This window comes from Danio aesculapii, chromosome 2, assembly GCF_903798145.1.
Source record: "Danio aesculapii chromosome 2, fDanAes4.1, whole genome shotgun sequence".
Lineage (NCBI taxonomy): Eukaryota > Metazoa > Chordata > Actinopteri > Cypriniformes > Danionidae > Danio > Danio aesculapii.
This window is the reverse complement of record NC_079436.1, coordinates 4,020,793-4,039,521: the sequence shown is the minus strand read 5'-3', so window position 1 is coordinate 4,039,521 and position 18,729 is coordinate 4,020,793. Positions and strand designations below refer to the sequence as shown.

The 18,729-nt window shown below is 36.1% G+C and overlaps 1 protein-coding gene across 1 annotated transcript in view; it reads right to left on the bottom strand.

The window, feature by feature from the left end:
- npc1 (Niemann-Pick disease, type C1) overlaps positions 1 to 18,729 on the bottom strand; it is a 60,777-nt gene that overhangs the window by 7,939 nt on the left and 34,109 nt on the right. The window contains exons 14-21 of the mRNA XM_056471147.1: positions 15,142 to 15,256; positions 10,781 to 10,908; positions 8,875 to 9,009; positions 7,156 to 7,245; positions 6,705 to 6,895; positions 4,563 to 4,678; positions 2,863 to 2,992; positions 1,361 to 1,561 (exon numbers count right to left, since the gene is read on the bottom strand). Coding sequence (XP_056327122.1) covers positions 1,361 to 1,561; positions 2,863 to 2,992; positions 4,563 to 4,678; positions 6,705 to 6,895; positions 7,156 to 7,245; positions 8,875 to 9,009; positions 10,781 to 10,908; positions 15,142 to 15,256 — 1,106 coding nt within the window. The remainder of the gene's footprint in view (positions 1 to 1,360; positions 1,562 to 2,862; positions 2,993 to 4,562; positions 4,679 to 6,704; positions 6,896 to 7,155; positions 7,246 to 8,874; positions 9,010 to 10,780; positions 10,909 to 15,141; positions 15,257 to 18,729) is intronic.

Here is an 18,729-nt window from a genome sequence, read left to right as displayed (position 1 = left end):
CTTAGAATCTCACTTGCCTGTTTTATGATTTGATCAGCTGTAGTTTGAAATTTGAGTTTTTATTATGTGGGCTTATTATGAGCTCTCTGTCACCATCTCATGGTGGAACGTCAAAACTGTCTTTGCTCTGCTCAGTATTACAGGCTGATGGATGTCGACATGCTGAATCTCCGAAATTATAAATATTTAAAATAGTCACTATCCTTATAAATAAACTGCATAGTTGCAATCTAAACAACTACATTCTCACCTAAACAAAGCCTCAAAAGTACATTATGTTGTCCAACAGCTGCAATATTTGCAATATTATTATTTTATTCATTTATTTATTATTATTATTTCAAGTTAAGCCTTTAAATTGCACCTTAGGGTCAATACTAGTATCTTGCAAAAATACTTTTAAATTGGCAAAGACAAAAGTGAAAAGTTATTAGAAACAAGTTAATAAAATTAAACCTTTTTAAACATCAAACGTAAAATATCACAGAAGGGCTAATAATTTTGCTTTTGACATTATCATAATAGCCATAAATGTTTCAAAATAAAATATCCAAGCTTTCATATATTAAACATGTAAATTGCTCATGATTTAATCTTTTTTTTGTTTGTTTTTTTACATACAGTATATTTAAAATAAAACACTTTGATGCACACATTGAACATTTACAACACTAGTGTCTGTTCATTCAATATTCTTATTTTACATTATTATAATATTGATTAAAATGTATTATTACTACTATTAAAAGAATAAATCCGTACCACTTTATTATGGTAAAAATACAGTATTAATAAATAAATTAATCAACAATTAAATAGATATTTGGTAAGATATTACCAAATACCAACTTCTAAAACCTAGTTATTTTTAATTATGATATGTTAATAATAAAATACAATGAGTGGTAAAATAACTACCTTTTATAACTATATTGCCATGTTAAAATGATAATTTCTTTCTTTCATTTACTTAAAAAAATACTGAATAAAACTACTAACTTATGCATTTTGGTATGTCCCACAATTCCTCTAAATGAGATATAATAAAAGAACCAACATTTTCTTACAATTAAAAGACTACATTCAACACAGAAATGGTTTACTATGGTATTTAAACCCTGCTTAAAAGTGTGGGGGGTTTATTCTCAGTAGTGTTTGCTCAGTAACTACTGACCCTCACCAGGACACACACTGGTTTGCATGCTTATGCTACATTTGTGAAACTTCAGTACCTTTTATGAAAGTATGTTCTGCTTTCCTGAATCTGCCGTGTGACTTTAACATTCGATGTAAACCATTTAGTCAACATCAGCAAGCAAAAGCTCAAATCTTGTGTACGCTTTAGTCACTGCGTGTTTACCTGTAAGGGAAGACTTTGTAGCTCTTGTTGTTTGTGCTGATGGTCTGTGTGATGTTGTCTGTGAGCTCTCTGGCCATCTTCATGGCGTTAATGAAGTCAGAGGAGTTTTTCAGGATGGTGTGGTAACTCATGAAGTATGTGGCGCCCACGTCAGTGTTGTTGTCTTTGAGAGCCACGGCAGTGCTGTACGCCGCATGACCACTGCATTACACACACAAACACACACTCCTCAATACAGCGTTCTTAAAAATACAGTAATTTTAACTGACACTGTTGTATTGATACCTCTGTCGATGTTATTATCGAACTGCAATACACAAAAAGTTGGGACCGGATGGAAAACGCAAATAGAATAAGTAGGGATTTCTAAATTGACTTTGACTAGTATTTCATTGTAGACAGTAGAACACACATTATTAAACGTGTTTCTCATGATTTATTTATTTGTATTAAATAAACACGTATTATTATTTTGGTTCTTGCAACACATTTCAAAAAGTTGGAACAGGAGCAATTAAGGGCTAGCAGTCAGGTACATTGGTTAAATAATGATTAGATTATAACAGGTGATTGCAATTATGATTTGGTACAAAGCAGCACCCAAGAAAAGTCTAGTCCTTTAGGAGAAAAATGGGCCAAGGATCACCAGTTTGTTAACAAATACGTCAGAAAATGATTGAAGTAATTATTTATAACTTTATTATTATTATTATTATTATAAATATATTTTAAAAAATATTATTTTTCTAATTATTGAAGAGGATAAAGGTACTTGATTGGCCTGTTTGCAGTCCCGACCTGTCAATATGCTGCCTTCTTTTCCAGGGACCCCCATGCATATTTCAACAAGACAATGCAAAACCACATTCTGCACACATTACAAAGTCCTGGCTGCGGAGGAAGAGGATACAGGTACTGGACTGGCCTGCCTGCAGTCCTGACCGGTCTCTAATACAGAATGTGTTGCACAGTTTGAAGCTCAAAATGCGACAATGAAGACCCCATACTGTTGCTCACCTTACGCCTTGTTCGCAAAAAGAATTAGACAAAATGATACCTGAAACACTTCATCACTTGGTGTCTTCAGTCCCTAAAGGCCTTTTAAGTGTTGTGAAAATTCCAACATTATTTGAAATGTGTCCCAAGAATCAAAATTACAATGCATGTTTATATAAAACAACAACAACAAAAATCATGAGGAACACGTTAAATAATGTTTGTTGTAATGAAATACAAGTCAAAGTAAATTTAGAAATCACTACTTTTTTAGTTGTGTTTTCCACACACTCCCAACTTTTTCTGATTTGGGGATGTACATGTATAGCGTCTAAAAAGAGCTTTATTTGCCATTTTTAACGTGGTATAAATGATATTTAAAAGTGATGTTATTTTTTCTAAGTCTTCCTGATTAGGGTGATTAATTATGTAAAATAGAAATATAAAATAGATCATAGTGGTAAAACAAGTGGTAAATGTGCTTAGTAGAAAGTGTTTAAACGTACCCTTTTCCACATTTGATATTGGGGTTGTCTGAAAGAAACATGGGGAGGAAGTGCATGAATTCAGTGCCGTTCGGCCTCTGTTTCCCGCTAGAGGTCATTGGTCTGCAGTGAACGCAGCTCTTGTCCACCACTGACGAGACAGAAAACATCACAATAACTAACAAAAACACCGTTTCATCCAAAGAGAAACACAGTATTACCACATTAGACATACTGATATCATACAGGTAAATGCTTTTGGGGTGAACTACTTTTTTACAATCACATTTTAATGCTGAAGTGATTTGATCGTCACATCAAGAAAAAAAAAATCTTGTTTCCTCTGAATTCATAATTATTTAATGATATTTTATTGATCGAGTTTAAATAAAAAAACTCAATATTATTTACAGAACACAATTTGTGTTTTGTTCTGTAAACTGCTGATGTTTCTTCTAAAAATGTTTATTATAAAAACAATTGGTCAACATATTAAAATATGTCATCGTTTCTGACTTGTTTATATATTTTATGACAACACAAAACCATTGTTTTCACTTCAGAAGAGTCAAGAAATCAAGATTTGCTAGTATAACCCTGATTTTCAGTCATCAAAACATTGATTTAAAAGTATATATTTGAAATTTGGGTCCCAGTTTACAATGAGGTATGATTAAAGTTAATGTTAGTTAACGTATTTACGAACATGAACTAAGTATGAACCAGTTTGGCGGCGTTTTGTGAATAACTAAAGTGTCAATGCTTTATTCAGCCATTTTAGTTTCAGTCAGCTTTGCGTTTGGCGCCATCTTGTGATTGAATAATGCGCAGGTTAGTGCACGTTATACTCTCAACCGCTGTTTTCGTTTGTCAGCCTTGCATTTAATTAAGCATTTTATAAATTGTTACAGCTTAAAACAATGTTTTGTGGTAAGAAGCCGTGTAATAAGCCAGCTAAAGTACATCCAGGACAGTTGTTTTCACAGAATAATGTCCTTTGGTCTCTGCTTTGCATCAGGCTGCTTGCTGATAAACATTTTGTTTAAAGCTTTCCCTCACACAATGCACCGCGAGTTAACATGAACTAACAACGTACAACTTTATTTCCATTAACTAACATTAGCTAACATGAACAAACACTTTAATAAATGTATTGCTCGTTGTTTGTTCATGTTAGTAAATACATTAACTAGCAATAACTAATGCAACCGTGTTGAGAAACACTTAGCTTAGGTCACAGATCATAATATTAACAAACCATTAACTAACACGACTAGCTTAATAAACTACTAATTAGATGTGTATTAATAGTAAGGTAAAAGTTGGGTTTAGGTATGCAGAATAAGATCATACTTCATTACTACTAATGAACACTTCATATCTTAATAGGCAGGTAAGTTGTAATATCTGTGCTCTTGTAATATGTGCAGCTGGTCGACTGCAGCTTCACCCAGTCAAGGTCGTCCAGCCAGGACGAGGGTACATTACTGATCCTAGAGTTAATAGGACAAATTGCGACCTAAAGTTGTTACCCATTATTGTGTATTGTAAATGTTACCTAAATTTTGCACAATTTAAACAGATGCTTATAGCATAAAACAAACATGAAGATTTTACTCCAGAGAAACTGAGAATGTTAATTTTTCCTACAGCTGTAGGTTTATAAGAGCCAGGAGCAGTGTGATTTTACTGTGTGCAAAGATCAGGAAACAAAGGTTTACCTGAAGCATTACAGAAAGCTCCTGTGCTGTTGTAATATCTGCAGCAGGTCGACTGCGGCTTCACCCAGTCAAAGTAGTCGTCTAGCCAGGACGAGGGTACATTATTGATCCTAGAGCTGAAACCATCACACAAAACATCAGCATACTCACCTGAAAAGTGCTTATTCCAAAACTGAAAGCAACTTTTTCAAAAATGTCCTATTTTCCAATGTATTTTAAAGTTATTACAGTAAATTAAAATAGTAAAGACATAACAAAAACAGTTTAGTCACAGCGATTCCTGCAGGTTTGAAATATACTTACGGGTGTTACCCGAATTGAAACACACATTTTACTGGTTAACTACATTTGACATACAAAAATAATGTGATTTTGAACAAAATATTCATTATTATACTGTTATACACTGTATCATTTCAATAGGCTAAAGTTAAAATATGACTATGATCTTTTATGTGAAGCTGCTTTGACACAATCTACATTGTAAAAGCGCTATACAAATAAAGATGAATTGAATTTAATATAATAGGCTGTTTAAATTTTTTAAAAATCCACCATTTCCCTTAGTTTTATGTAATTCAGAATGTTTCTCTTTCTTTCTCAAGTTACTTTATTGGCATGACATTTTGTACAGTATTGCCAAAGCATTTTAGATATGTACAAAATATGTAAAATATTAACATTATCAAATCAATAAAACACACAGCAAATAAAAAAAAATGACAGAAAACTGAAATAAAAACAGATCAAATATCTAAAAAAAAAATGTAGATGATTAAAATAAGGCAAATGAGTTGATTAACCATTTCTAATGCTGTGCACATACACTCAACGGCCACTTTATTAGATACACCTTACTAGTACTGGGTTGGAGCCCCTTTTGCCATCAGAACTGCCTTAATCCTTTATGGCATAGATTCAACAAGGTACTGGTAACGTACCTCAGAGATTTTGCTCCATATTGACATGATAACATGACATAGTTGCATCAGATTTGTCGGCTGCATATCTATGATGCGAATCTCCTGAACACATTAGATCTATTGGATTGAGATCTGGTGACTGCGGATGCCATTTGAGTACAGTGAACTCATTATGTTCAAGACACCAGTCTGAGATGATTCGCGCTATATGACATGGTGTGTTATCCTGCTGGAAGTAGCCATCAGAAGCTGGGTACAATGTGGTCATAAAGGGATGGACATGGTCAGCAACAATACTCAGGTGGGCTGTGACGTTGACACGATGCTTAATTAGTACTAATGGGTTCAAAGTGTGCCAAGTAAATATCCTCCACACCATTACACCACCACCACCAGCCTGAACCGTTGATACAAGGCAGGATGGATCAAAGCTTTCATATTGTTGATGCCAAATTCGGACCCTACCATCCAAATGCGGCTGCAGAAATCGAGACTCATCAGGCCAGGCAACGTTTTGCCAATCTTCAGCAGATCGTCTTGATGATGTCTACATGCATTGAGTTGCTGCCATGTGATTAATTAGAACTTTGCATTAACGAGCAGTTGGACAGGTGTACCTAATAAAGTGCCCAGTGAATGTATTTTGCAGCCAGTTTTCGATGGCATTTCGTTCTCTCCGAGTATTTAGTTAAGTTTTTCTGAATTGTTTAGATTAAAGAATGAATTATTAATGTTTCTGTGAAAGTCAAGCAAACGTAACTCAGGCTTAAATAAAAAGGTAATGCAAAAACGCACACAATTACCAACAACTTAAAAGCTGAATCCAAGAAATTTTAGGAGATTTAGAAACTCTGGCCGAACACATTTTTTAAAGTGCCAAAAAGGCATGTCTCTGTGGGTCTGCAGATCATGTGAGACTGTTTATGGGAGTGCTGACCGTTCACGGGCAAACACAACCATCAGTGCGAAATGAAACTTTAATCAAACGCGGATGGTTACCTTGGACAGATCCAAAAAAAAAGTGGAAAAGGATCATAATGGCAAAAAAATAAATGAATAAATAAATACTTGGGTGGCTGTTAATATAACTTTACCCAAATAAAGTCTATGTGTAGAAGCACTGGGTCACTTGAAATGAAATCTATTTAAAATATGAATAAAAACAGTATTTTTGCAACTCCATTAATACTGGTTGATTGAAAGTAAAAGCAACACTCACTAGTTTCTCATGAGGGAAGCGGTGTAAATCTGCTGGACCAACGAGTCATTGTTGCAGCCGACACCACCACACACTGCATTCTGGCCCTCAAACGTCTTATAATCATGACCGTCTTCAACCACGAAGTAAACCGGCGGCCCAGTGTGTAGATACTTACTCAGATTCCCAAAGTAATTCAGCACATACGAGTCCTGAAACAGCAATACAGTGACCATTCATTCACAGGATCTCCACAACGCAGGCATGATGGGTATAAAAAGCAGACAACATTTAAAGTGGATTAAAAAGGATTTCAAAATGGTCTTAAGACAAGAACGCCAGCAAAATACCAATGATTGGTTAAATTTGGATAACCTATGAATGCATGTCACACAAAATAAATAATCACTCCTTTACAAACATCAACTCTTACTGCAACACTGATCATTTTTCAAAACTGTCAAACACTCACATCAGGCATGGATAGTGTCTGCTCCAGTCCAATCTCCACTTTATTAATAACGGCTATACTGAAGGACAGCATTCCCACAAACACAGCCACCTGCAGAGGAGAAAAGAAGATTCACAGGTATGAAAAAAAATGTTTGGTGATAAAATTTACTTGTAAATACTTGACGTACGCTGGTTATTATGCATTATCAGGGGTTCCCAAAATGGGGGTCGGTACCCCCCTGGGGTAGGGCTCTCAAACTGCCAGCCTACTGGCCATTTACAAACAACCCTCCTTTGAAGGCCCGCAATTGAAGTCAAAAATACAAAGAGATTCGGCCCCCAAAACATATATTTTTAAATCACTATCATTGTTGTGCAGTCCCATAACCACTTGTGGTTTTGACCCCAACCTACTGGACATTTAAAGTACTGTACCATATGTTTGGGCTACTTTCGGTTTCTCTCGGTGTGCGGTCGAAAGTAACGCACATGCAGATTATTTCTGGGGCTTATTTAAACGTTGAAATATGTCCGTAAGTGCTCTATTTTTGAAAAGATTAGTTTTAGTAATTCGTTTTAACCACCTGATTTGTGTTGTACAAACACATCTCCATGACTTGCATGTTATGATGGTGGTGTAAATATGATAATTTTGTTAATATTCCATTTAAATGGTCTCATTTAATTAATTTTCCCTCATATGCATATTAAGATTTGTATATAAAAATGTGCATTAGTAAAATATGACTGCTGGCTGAATTAAACATGTTAAAGTAAAAGTGGAAAGATGGATGGATGGATGGATAGATGAAAAAAAGGGAATGGATGGATGGAAAAAAAGCAATGGATGGATAGAGGGAAGAAAAAAAGGAATGAATGGATGAAAAAAAGGAATGATGGATGGATGGAATAAAAAGGAATGGATGGATGGGGGAACAAAAAAAAAGGAATGGATGGATGGATGGATGGAAGAAAAAGGAATGGATGAATGGATGGATGGATAAGGCATGGGCCAGTATAAGTTTCTGACAGTATGATAACCTTGGTATAAAACATCACAGTATTGTGATTACTGATCTAAAATATGTTCTTTTTAAATGTCTGTTTAAAAACTAAAACATTTCCCCCTTTAAACACAATATATTCAATTTAAGAGACATTTATAATATTTTGGAGCTGTAAACATGTCAGGCTGAACAAGTCATATTAATCATTGACTTCTGCTATCTTCATTAGGTTTCAAAAACACAGATATCTTTACAATTCAAAACAACATCTTAAGAACAAAAAAGTGAATAAAAAAAGTAAATAAAACGGTGTAAATAAAAAAAATCGTACACATACCTTAGGAAGGGTATAGCAGACAGTTTTAAAACCTTGACTTTTCCAAAACGCAGTATACCTTGAAATCAGTTATCGTCTCACTCCAATTTATATTTATATATATATATTATATATATATATATATATATATATATATATATATATATATATTATATATATATTTATATATATATATATTTATATATATATATATATATATATATATATATATATATATATATATATATATATATATATATATATATATATATATATATATATATATATATATATATATATATATATATATATATATATATATACTTTGATGACAGTCACTGGCATTACTATTTTAGAGGTTGTGGGCTGAAAAGTTTGGGAACCCCTGTATTAGCATTATTTCCTGTGCACCTACCACCAGAGGGCGAACCCAGTCCTTCAGGATGAAAGGAGCATATATTTTCTTGAAGAAGCGGAAGAGCCAACCTTCAGATTTTTCTTCTTGTCCATCAGACAACTTCACACAGCACAATATATCCATCCGTTTGGCCTGAAGGGAAAAAAAAAAAGAAATCAATAAAAAATGCTGCTAAAATATTGCCCCCTTTATTCTCAACTCTTGCACACCCTTGTCAGATCCCATAGTTTTTCACGATTTGTTTTGTGAAGTTTTGCCATAAAAATTATTTTATGATCATTACATCGTAATGCAGGTTAAAAAAAAAAAAAAAAAAAAAAAAAAAAAAAAAAAAAAAAAAAAAAAAAAAAAATATATATATATATATATATATATATATATATATATATATATATATATATATATATATATATATATATATATATATATATATATATATCTGTGTATTTTGACAGGTTGTTCTGAATTACCACTGTATTAATCAAATCCACTTCATATTGACATGTTTATAAGATCTAGGGATGCACCAATACCAATCTCGATACCTAAAATTTGAGTATGAACTGATACAGATTCAATCCCGATACTGTGCCGTTTCTTTTAAGCATAATACAGATTCTATAGTTCTGCACACATTTAGGTCTACTATACATGACAGACTGCACAATCTAACTAAAAACATGACGCTTGCTATAAACTATTATTTGAGCATTTGTTATGAAATGATCTGTTGTGTCCAGTTTATGTTTCCTTTTTCCAAAAAAAACACTATTGACACTAATCGTTGGTGAAATAATAATCAGCCTTTTAGCAAAGCCTGATATTTTCCTCCAGGTTTGACGCAGACTAAACTAAATTGTCTGAGGCCAGTTTTATTTAATACTCCCTCATCAAACTTCGCGTGAGTGAGATGGAGAAAGGTCAAAACAAGCTCCACTTATATGCTTTAGTGCCAAAGCACAAACTGGTCTGTTAAATAAAATCCGTATTGCGCCCATCAGTTTAATCAACTACTTTTGTCCACAATGAGCCAGGCTTTACGAACTATTCGCAGCACTGAAAGTGTTCCCCTAAGGAGAATAAACTCAGTCAGAAGGATGAGAGAGCAGAAACTCATTGTGAGAATAATCTAACAAGCGGTGCACAAAGCGGTTGATGCTTCACTGAGACAGCACGCAGCTCTCCTGTGTCTGCAGACACTTTCAAAACTGAGCAGCACAAAGGGGAGAAATCAGTGCGTTGAGGATCTGTCCAATGTATTATGGAGCCTTTTCTAATTTAAGGTTTCAGGTAGGCCTACTTTGTGTGTGAAGAGCAGGTAAGGACCCTCTCTACTCCAGTGAATGCGATCTGCTGATAACAGACACAGCAACATGATTTAGAAACAGCATTGATCTCCATGTTGCAGGTCAAAATGAAGCCATTTAATGCTAAACTAAATGTATTTCTCCACTGATTATTTAAACTAACAGGAACAAATAGTCTTGGAAGTTTTTCATGTTGTCATGAACGCGCCACGTAGTTTGAATCGTGAATGAATAAAGAATGATTGACAGGCGCAGTGGCGGGAAGCGCTGAAGTATACATGAATTAAACCACTTGAATATTCATCTGTGCTTCACATTATCTATAGAATGGCTTCAGAACATTTGGGATATGGTAGGCCTCCATGACAACTTTCCAGTGCCTTATAATGGGCTACCTTCATGGCTTAGTTGGCTTATATATTACACCGAATGTAGCGCATGCGCAAGACTGGATTTAGATCGGTACCAGCTGGTCGATACCCGATCCAGCAAAAATATGCGGTATCAAACCAGCATCGGGATCGGTGCATTCCTAATAAGATCCTTGACTTTTCTGTCATCCCACAGCTAAGAGTGTGTGACCTTCGACCTCTCACCTCTTGTCTCTTGATGTCGAGGCCCAACAGAGACACAAAGCAGCTGATCTGCAGGAGGAAGTCGATAAAGATGGCCAAACCAGCGAACAGAGAGAACGTCCTCACCGCAGGCATGGTGGACAGTGCACCTGCAGACACAGACACACACACACACACACACACACACACAGACACACACACACACAGACACACAGACACACACAGACACACACAGACACACACACAGAATTCAGGAAATGAGAATCAGACCACTTTTCTCTCACTTTGTCATATCAAATGAACACATTGTTTACATTACAGGACCCTGAAGTGTCTTGAAATGCACAGCTTTGTTTGATGGCTGACATGTTTACCTTTTTTGGCTAAAGTGCACTAGACTCATGATGAGAGCAAGTCTGTCTAACAAAAAATAAATAAATAATAAAAAAAAACACTCAGTGAAACTCTTATTCTATTCTATAGGTTGTTTTCAATCACGTGGTTCTGGTGACATCCGAAATTCAGATGGAAGTAAAAAACTGAATGGGACACATGAAGGAAAGTCCGTATTTTTGCGATTTCTACCATATTTCAAAGGAGATTTAAAAAGAAAAATAACCACACATGTTGGGCATGATCCTTTTATCATAAAGAAGGACGAGTTTTCATTTATTAATTTTCTTTTCAGCTTAGTCCCTTTATTAATCTGGGGTCGCCACAGCGAAATGAACCACCAACTTTTCCAGCACATGTTTTACGCAGCGGATGCCCTTCCAGCCGCAACCCATCTCTGGGAAACATCCATACACACTCATTCACACTCATACACTACTGACAATTTAGCCTACCCAATTCACCTGTACCACATGTCTTTGAAATGTGGGGGAAACCGGAGCACACAGAGCAAACCCACGCGAACGCAGAGAGAACATGCAAACTCCACACAGAAACGCCAATTGACCCAGCTGAGGCTCGAACCAGTGACCTTCTTGCTGTGAGGCGACAGCACTACCTACTGCGTCACTCCATCGCCCCGCCGAGTTTCCAACTGAACTAAAATATGTTGGCCTGTCGTTGATAAGCGATCACACGAAAAATAATATAGTACATACTTTAGCTCAGTGGTTCTCAACTGGTTTGGCCATGGGACCCACATTTGTACATGGTTATCAAGCCGCGACCCAAATTTTCAGGAACTATAATATAATTTTAGGAATTATAATTAATTTGTATTTATTTGTTAACATACACAAGTGAGAGATCAATCATAAGAAAATCACCAATACTTACAAATAAACAATACTTTATTGCTGTCATTTAACAGAATGTATCAAATTATAGAAATATTACAAAGTAAAAACACCAAATACTGTAAACAAGGGTGAGGAAAGGTTAAACTAAACTGTTAATAAAAAAATTTACATTTAACACATACTTACAGTAAAATGAATAAAATATTCATAACCATTTTTATAATAAATCACCAGGTATTTGCTCTTCTGTTCTGCTATTGTGTGGGCTTTCTTGGCCTTTGCTACACGGTGAGTTACACAGTGAGATGCGGAGTCCTATACTTGTTTTGAACATGAAGATGTTAGGCACTTTTGTGATACCCTCAGCTCTTAGAATCGTCTTTGAAAATAGTCCACAGGTTTGTCCTTGCAACCGGGATGTTTGGTTTCTAAATGTCGTGCGCGCATTTCAAAATAAAAGTCCGGTATAAGCAAAATAAGTTAAAAATTTAACTTTTGTCGTCTTTTTGACCACAAACTCCACGACCCACTGAAAATGTTCCTGCCAGTTGAGAAACACTGCTATAGCTAATTACTTGAATTAAAACTGTCATAGTAATTATGTTACTGTGGTACATTAGCAATAAACAAATTATCCAATGTGCTTCAGTTTTCTATGTTATAATCATTACAATTGTTTTTTCCACAGTTTACACTAACCTTACAGTCTTTATTACAGTTTACTATACCACATTATTCTGTAGCATTCATTATCAAAGAGCTGTACACATTATACACTTTACTGTAGTGTGGTTCAAAAAGGTATTTATTATAAATTACTACAGTTTTTTTCCCTATCAGGATAATGTTATATCTTCCAGACATCATGAAAAGACAGATAAAAGCATATAAAAGCGTGGACGCAGTCTACATTATATTCTTTATTTATTTATTTTGTAAGGGGAGAAGTGCTTCACAGTAATAACCGTATAGTTTTGTCGTAATGGTTGCATTTCTTTTTTTGCTCTGTTGATGAACTTAACATTTACAAACATTCACCGCTGCTGCGCATCTCGATGTTCGCCTTACAGTCATGTTAACAGTCAACATGCCTTATAGTATTCTGCCGAAATGCCAAAACGCCAAAACAAGACAGAGACTTCGTTGCAGCGATTACACGGCAGGGTACGTTATTTATATTCTTCTGGATTTTTTATAAGTGTATTGATGTTTGTGACTGGTTTTTATATAACACATTAGCATAATACACTTAGCAAAGCCTGTATATAATCTTTATTGGTGCTGTCAAACGAATTATTATGTTAAAAGAAAAAGCTTGTACATATGGATGTACTGAAACAAATCTTTATTACATGGAGCCTTTTCTTCAGTTTTTCAGCCAGTTTCTCAAACTTTCTCCCATTTATGAGCAAAAGTTTTTGGAAGTCTATAATGACATTTTTAATTTTAGCCAAGTTAAACAATTATAAACAACATAAAACAGACACATTTGATGTTCTGATAGCGATTCCTATGTAGAAGAATCCCCTCCTGCCCTCAATCTGATATTCGAGCATCATCAATGACATCATGTGTTAACAACCTATTACATTTTATGGTCTGTGTTTTCTCATGCATATGATCCACACTGTGGATTCACTTTGAAGTGTCTGGAACGCCACATGCTACGGACAACTGCTGGTGAAAAATGTGTAATTGCAATAAACACTCGGGCAAAAGATGGATTAAAATGGACTCATGTTAAATGTTCAATTGAAAGTATAACAACAAAAAAAAAGAAAACCACACTTTATGACAAGATATGAAAGCTATTGTGGAGATATACATTTATATAATCTATATATAACTGAAAAGTTGTTTTTAGGGTGTGACAGACCTTAAAACGTCTTGGTTTCCTGAGCCTGACTGTCTCCAAAGTAATGCTAATTGTCAGTTTCACAGCACGGCTGTGTCTATTGTCTCCTCTAGCCGGTCAACTGGTCGGATGGTTTCTGTCTCCAGAACATCATTTGCACACTGTTTTAACGCTAAAACGTATCGTGAATGGGTACTTGTATGCTGATGAGATCGGGGCTGGAAAGGCAGTTTACCCTGCCGACAACAACACTTCATTTGCATGCTTTCTTTAGGTTTGTCTCCACCCCTATGAATCACTGTCTGTAAAATGTATAAAAGCTTAGTGCCATCTGTACAGTTGAGTCTCTTTCGATGACGATACAGCCACGCTGAGTTCTTCTTATTTAAGGATTCTGCTTTGAAGATAACCGAAAGTTCTCCCTGGTTTTTTGGGCTCGTCGTAGAATTTCACAACAGTTTGGTGCCGTGAGCCAGACTAGAGAAATTCATAACACTATGAAATAGCTTTTAATGTAATGTAATATAATATGCCAGTGGGGTCAGTTAAATAATCTCATTTCAATCCCAAAACAAATGTACTTTACTTACCCCAGTGGCAGATTATTTAGCTTTTTTGACCCTAATAACATTTAATTTTACTTTTTTGTTTTTAGCTGTCTAGAAAATACTTTTGGATTTAAGAATTTTTAGATTTTCAGACTAAAAACTAGACAAACTCTAAGAAAGAAAAGCATTTTTGCAGTGTGTGCATGTGTGAAAATGCCCGTTTTTAATGCTTATGCTAAATGGTATGGTAAATATTTTTTAATCAATTTGAAACTATTTTATAAAACCCGATGTTGATGTATTCCTGTGTGGTTGGTGAGAAATGTCTAGGTCAGGGGTCACCAATCCTGGTCCTGAAGGGCCGGTGTCCCTGCAGGTTTTAGCTCCAACTTGCCTCAACACACCTGCCTGGGTGTTTCAAGTATACCTAGTAAGACCTTGATTAGCTTGTTCAGGTGTGTTTGAGTCTCCAGGAACAAGTTTGGTGACCCCTGGTCTAGGTCAGTGTTTTCCAACCCTGTTCCTGGAGGCACACCAACAGTACATATTTTGTATGTCTCCCCTATCTGACCTACTCGTGTCAGGTTTTGGGGTCTTTTCTAACATTCTGCTGAGTTGATTCAGGTGTGTTTGATTAGGGAGAGGTTGAAAATGTGTACTGTTGGTGTGCCTTCAGGAACAGGGTTGGGAAACACTGGTCTAGGTTATTAACTGATGTGAATGTACCTAAAAAGAAGGCCACGGTCTCAGAGAAGGAAGAGAGGAACATGCTGGGAGCCACATCTCCGAGGATTCGGCCGATCTGCTGATGAAGCTCCTCCTCTGGCATTCGCTCGTCTCTCTGACGAAGATAAAAGAGAATTACTTGGAGAAAAAAAAAAGCAATCGTATTTCTCATTCATAACACTAGCTATGTGTCCATCCAAAGATGCGAATTAGGCTTATGCACAAAACTGGAATACTGCATAAAACATTTGTGAATAAAGCCCCATTTCCAACCAATGAGACAAAGAGAACAATATAGTCAATTCCTGTTAAGTCTCGCCAAATATTAAAAAGAAAAATGAGTTTTGTGTGGTAGGAGAAGCCACAGTGGGTCTTATTTCTTATATAATAAATGACCTGTGCCTCAGAAGATGAATATGAAATGCAATGCCATGACTTTGAGGCATGAGACATTCTTTGGGAGTACAGACACTCAAGACTAATATTGATATTAATAATAATAATAATATTGAACCACTGTGAATATGGACTTTAACTGAGGTATTTTATAATGACCAAAACAACATTTAAGATGTTTTATGATGTTCATTATCAGCTGGTTTGTTAATTAAAGCTGTCCTATTGCTTCACATGACCTGTTAAAACAAAAATCACACTATTTTTTGAAGAGCATGCTGTAAATTATTCGTAAATGTGTTTATGAGAGTTTATGAGCATCCTGATGTTTCCATTAAGCATCTTTTAATGCAATATTCCAAATGTGTATAAAATTTGTGGTTGAAACCGCTATTGTACCATGGCAAAACATTTTAATAAAAAAGTGAACATGAATGGATGTAGGCTAACCCTCCACAAAATGACTAACGGTTACAAAATGTAAATGAAAACACTGTACATAGAAAATCACAGAGTCTTAATTTAGGGCAGCACAGTGGCTCAGGGGTTAGCAACAAGAAGGTCACTGGTTCGAGTCCCTGCTGGGCCAGTTGACATTTCTGTGTGGAGTTTGCATGTTATTCCCGTGTTGGCATGGATTTCCCTCCAAAGTCATGTGCTACAGGTTATTTAGATGAACTAAAATTGGTCATAGCTTAAGAGTATGTGTGTGTATGGATGTTTCCCAGTACTGGGTTGCGGCTGAAAGGGCATCCACTGTATAAAACATTTGCTGGAATAGTTGGTGGTTCATTCCACTGTGGCAGCCCCTGATAAATAAGGGAATAAGCTGAAGGAAAATGAATGAATAAGTCTTAACTCATTCATTGAGTCTCAACTAAAAAAAGTGGATTTTGCATTTACATTGAGGGCAAGTGTCACTAAGTATCACAAAATGTACAGTGACTTTACATTATAACACCTAGCATCACACCTAGCTCCTTACTTGGCAGTCAATCTATCTTAGCTGTGCCCATAACAATGAAGTGGAACCAAGCTTTGCCATTTAAAAACAGGAACTAAAAAAGCCTACTCATCTATTTTAGTGCAAGTCAAGAACAACAACATCATCATCATCGTTTCATGATCCATGTACTATTTGTGTATCAAACTGTTTAACTACTTACTTTTATTACAATCACTCAACATCTCTATGAAAACATTATGCATTTTTGAGTGTGCCTCACACAGGTGAGTGGGCGTGACAAACCACCTGTAGAAACACTCTCTCTCCATATGCACCAGAGACTTAAACTCTTACATCTTACAAAGACTCAATAACAATGTTTACTTATGCACGTACCTCACAATCATGCTGCACTACTTGTTTTCGTAAATTCCAAATACATCTTTTGCATAATATCTTGCACAATATAAAAACATATTGCTTTTTACCTATAAAGCTTTAAATAATCGAGCTCCTGTTTATCTAACCAACCTTCTGTCTCGCTACAATCCAACCCGCTACCCGTAGTACCTAGAGTATCAAAGTCGAGTAAAGGAGGTCGAGCCTTCTCATTTATAGCTCCTAAACTCTGGAATAGCCTTCCTGATAAGGTCCGAGGCTCAGACACACTCTCGCAGTTCAAAACTAGATTAAAGACCTATCTATTTAGCAAAGCATACACTCAATGCATCACATAGCGATATGATGCATGAGTATGATCCACGCATCTCGTTTATATACACTATGAACAGCAGCTACGCTAATTATTCTCCTTATTCTCTATTTCCACCTGGGGATATTCATCCCGAGGCCCCCAGAGGCTATGCAGCACCACTGATGCGATCCAAGACCTGTGATGAGATGATCCCAAGGTTTCCACAATCCTGGACCAGGCCGTACCCTGAGCAGCTGCTGTGGTGGTCTTAGAGGAGTGGAGAGCATGAGACTGATTCCTGTGAGACTCCAGGGACAGACGAGTCTTCTCCAGCCTCCGGCGCCTAGACTGCAGCTCTGCACAAGACGTTTGGCCACAGGAGAAATGGTCGTGCACAACTGAGCCTGGTTTCTCTCAAGGACTTTTATCCTTCACTTTCGCCAATTGGTGAAATTTTTTCCTCACCACTGGCTTGCTTGGTTTGGCACCTGTAGAGCTGCGCATCGATGGATTTGCTCTTCAGTGTTTGGACTATCAGCAGTGATTATTAAACCACACTGAACTGAACTTAAACTCTGAAAACTGAACTGACACCGTCTTAATTCACTATAATCTTCTACGTGAAGTTGCTTTGACACAATGTATTGTTATTATATTTAGATTACCGCTCCTGTATGTTAGTTATGTATAGGTTTAAAATAGCTCATGTCCAGTGTTGTGTTCATATTCATGATTATGTTTAATTATGTAGCACAGTGATCCTGCGAGACATGACATTACATTAACTGTATGTCCACAACTGTAGCAGAATGCTAATAAAGCTCAACTTGACATGACTTAATAATAATAAAGATTGGATGGAAATCCCAATATGCACATTTATAATACAATGGTTTTCACACAACTGATAATATCGCTGTATAATTACAATTAATAACAAAAATAATGTTTGGAAATGCAAGTTGATATTTTCCAAGCATACTACAGAAAAATAGAAAAATACCCGACTAAAAACCTGACTTTTTTTCTGAGGGGTGAAATCACTAGTGCCCTAAGATTTTATTTTGTTCACAGTATTATACACTTACCAACCACTTTATTAGGGACACTTTACTAGTACCGGGTTACTGCCTTAACTGCCTTAATCCTTCTGGGCGTAGATTCAACAAGGTACTGGAAATATTCCTCAGAGATTTTGCCCCATATTGACATGATAACATCAAGCAGTTGCTGCAGATTGTTGGCTGCACATCCATGATGTGAATCTCCGTTCCACCACATCCCAAAGGTGCTCTATTGCATTGAGCTCTGGTGAGTGTGGAGGCCATTTGAGTACAGTGAACTCATCGTCATGTTCAAGAATCCAGTCTGAGATGATTCACGCTTTATGACATGGCGCGTTATCCTGCTGGAAGTAGCCATCAGAAGATGGGTACACTGTGGTCATAAAGCGATGGACATGGTCAGCAACAATACTCAGGTAGGCTGTGGCGTTAACACGACGCTTAATTGGTACTAAAGGGCCCAATGTGTGTCAAGAAAATATCCCCCA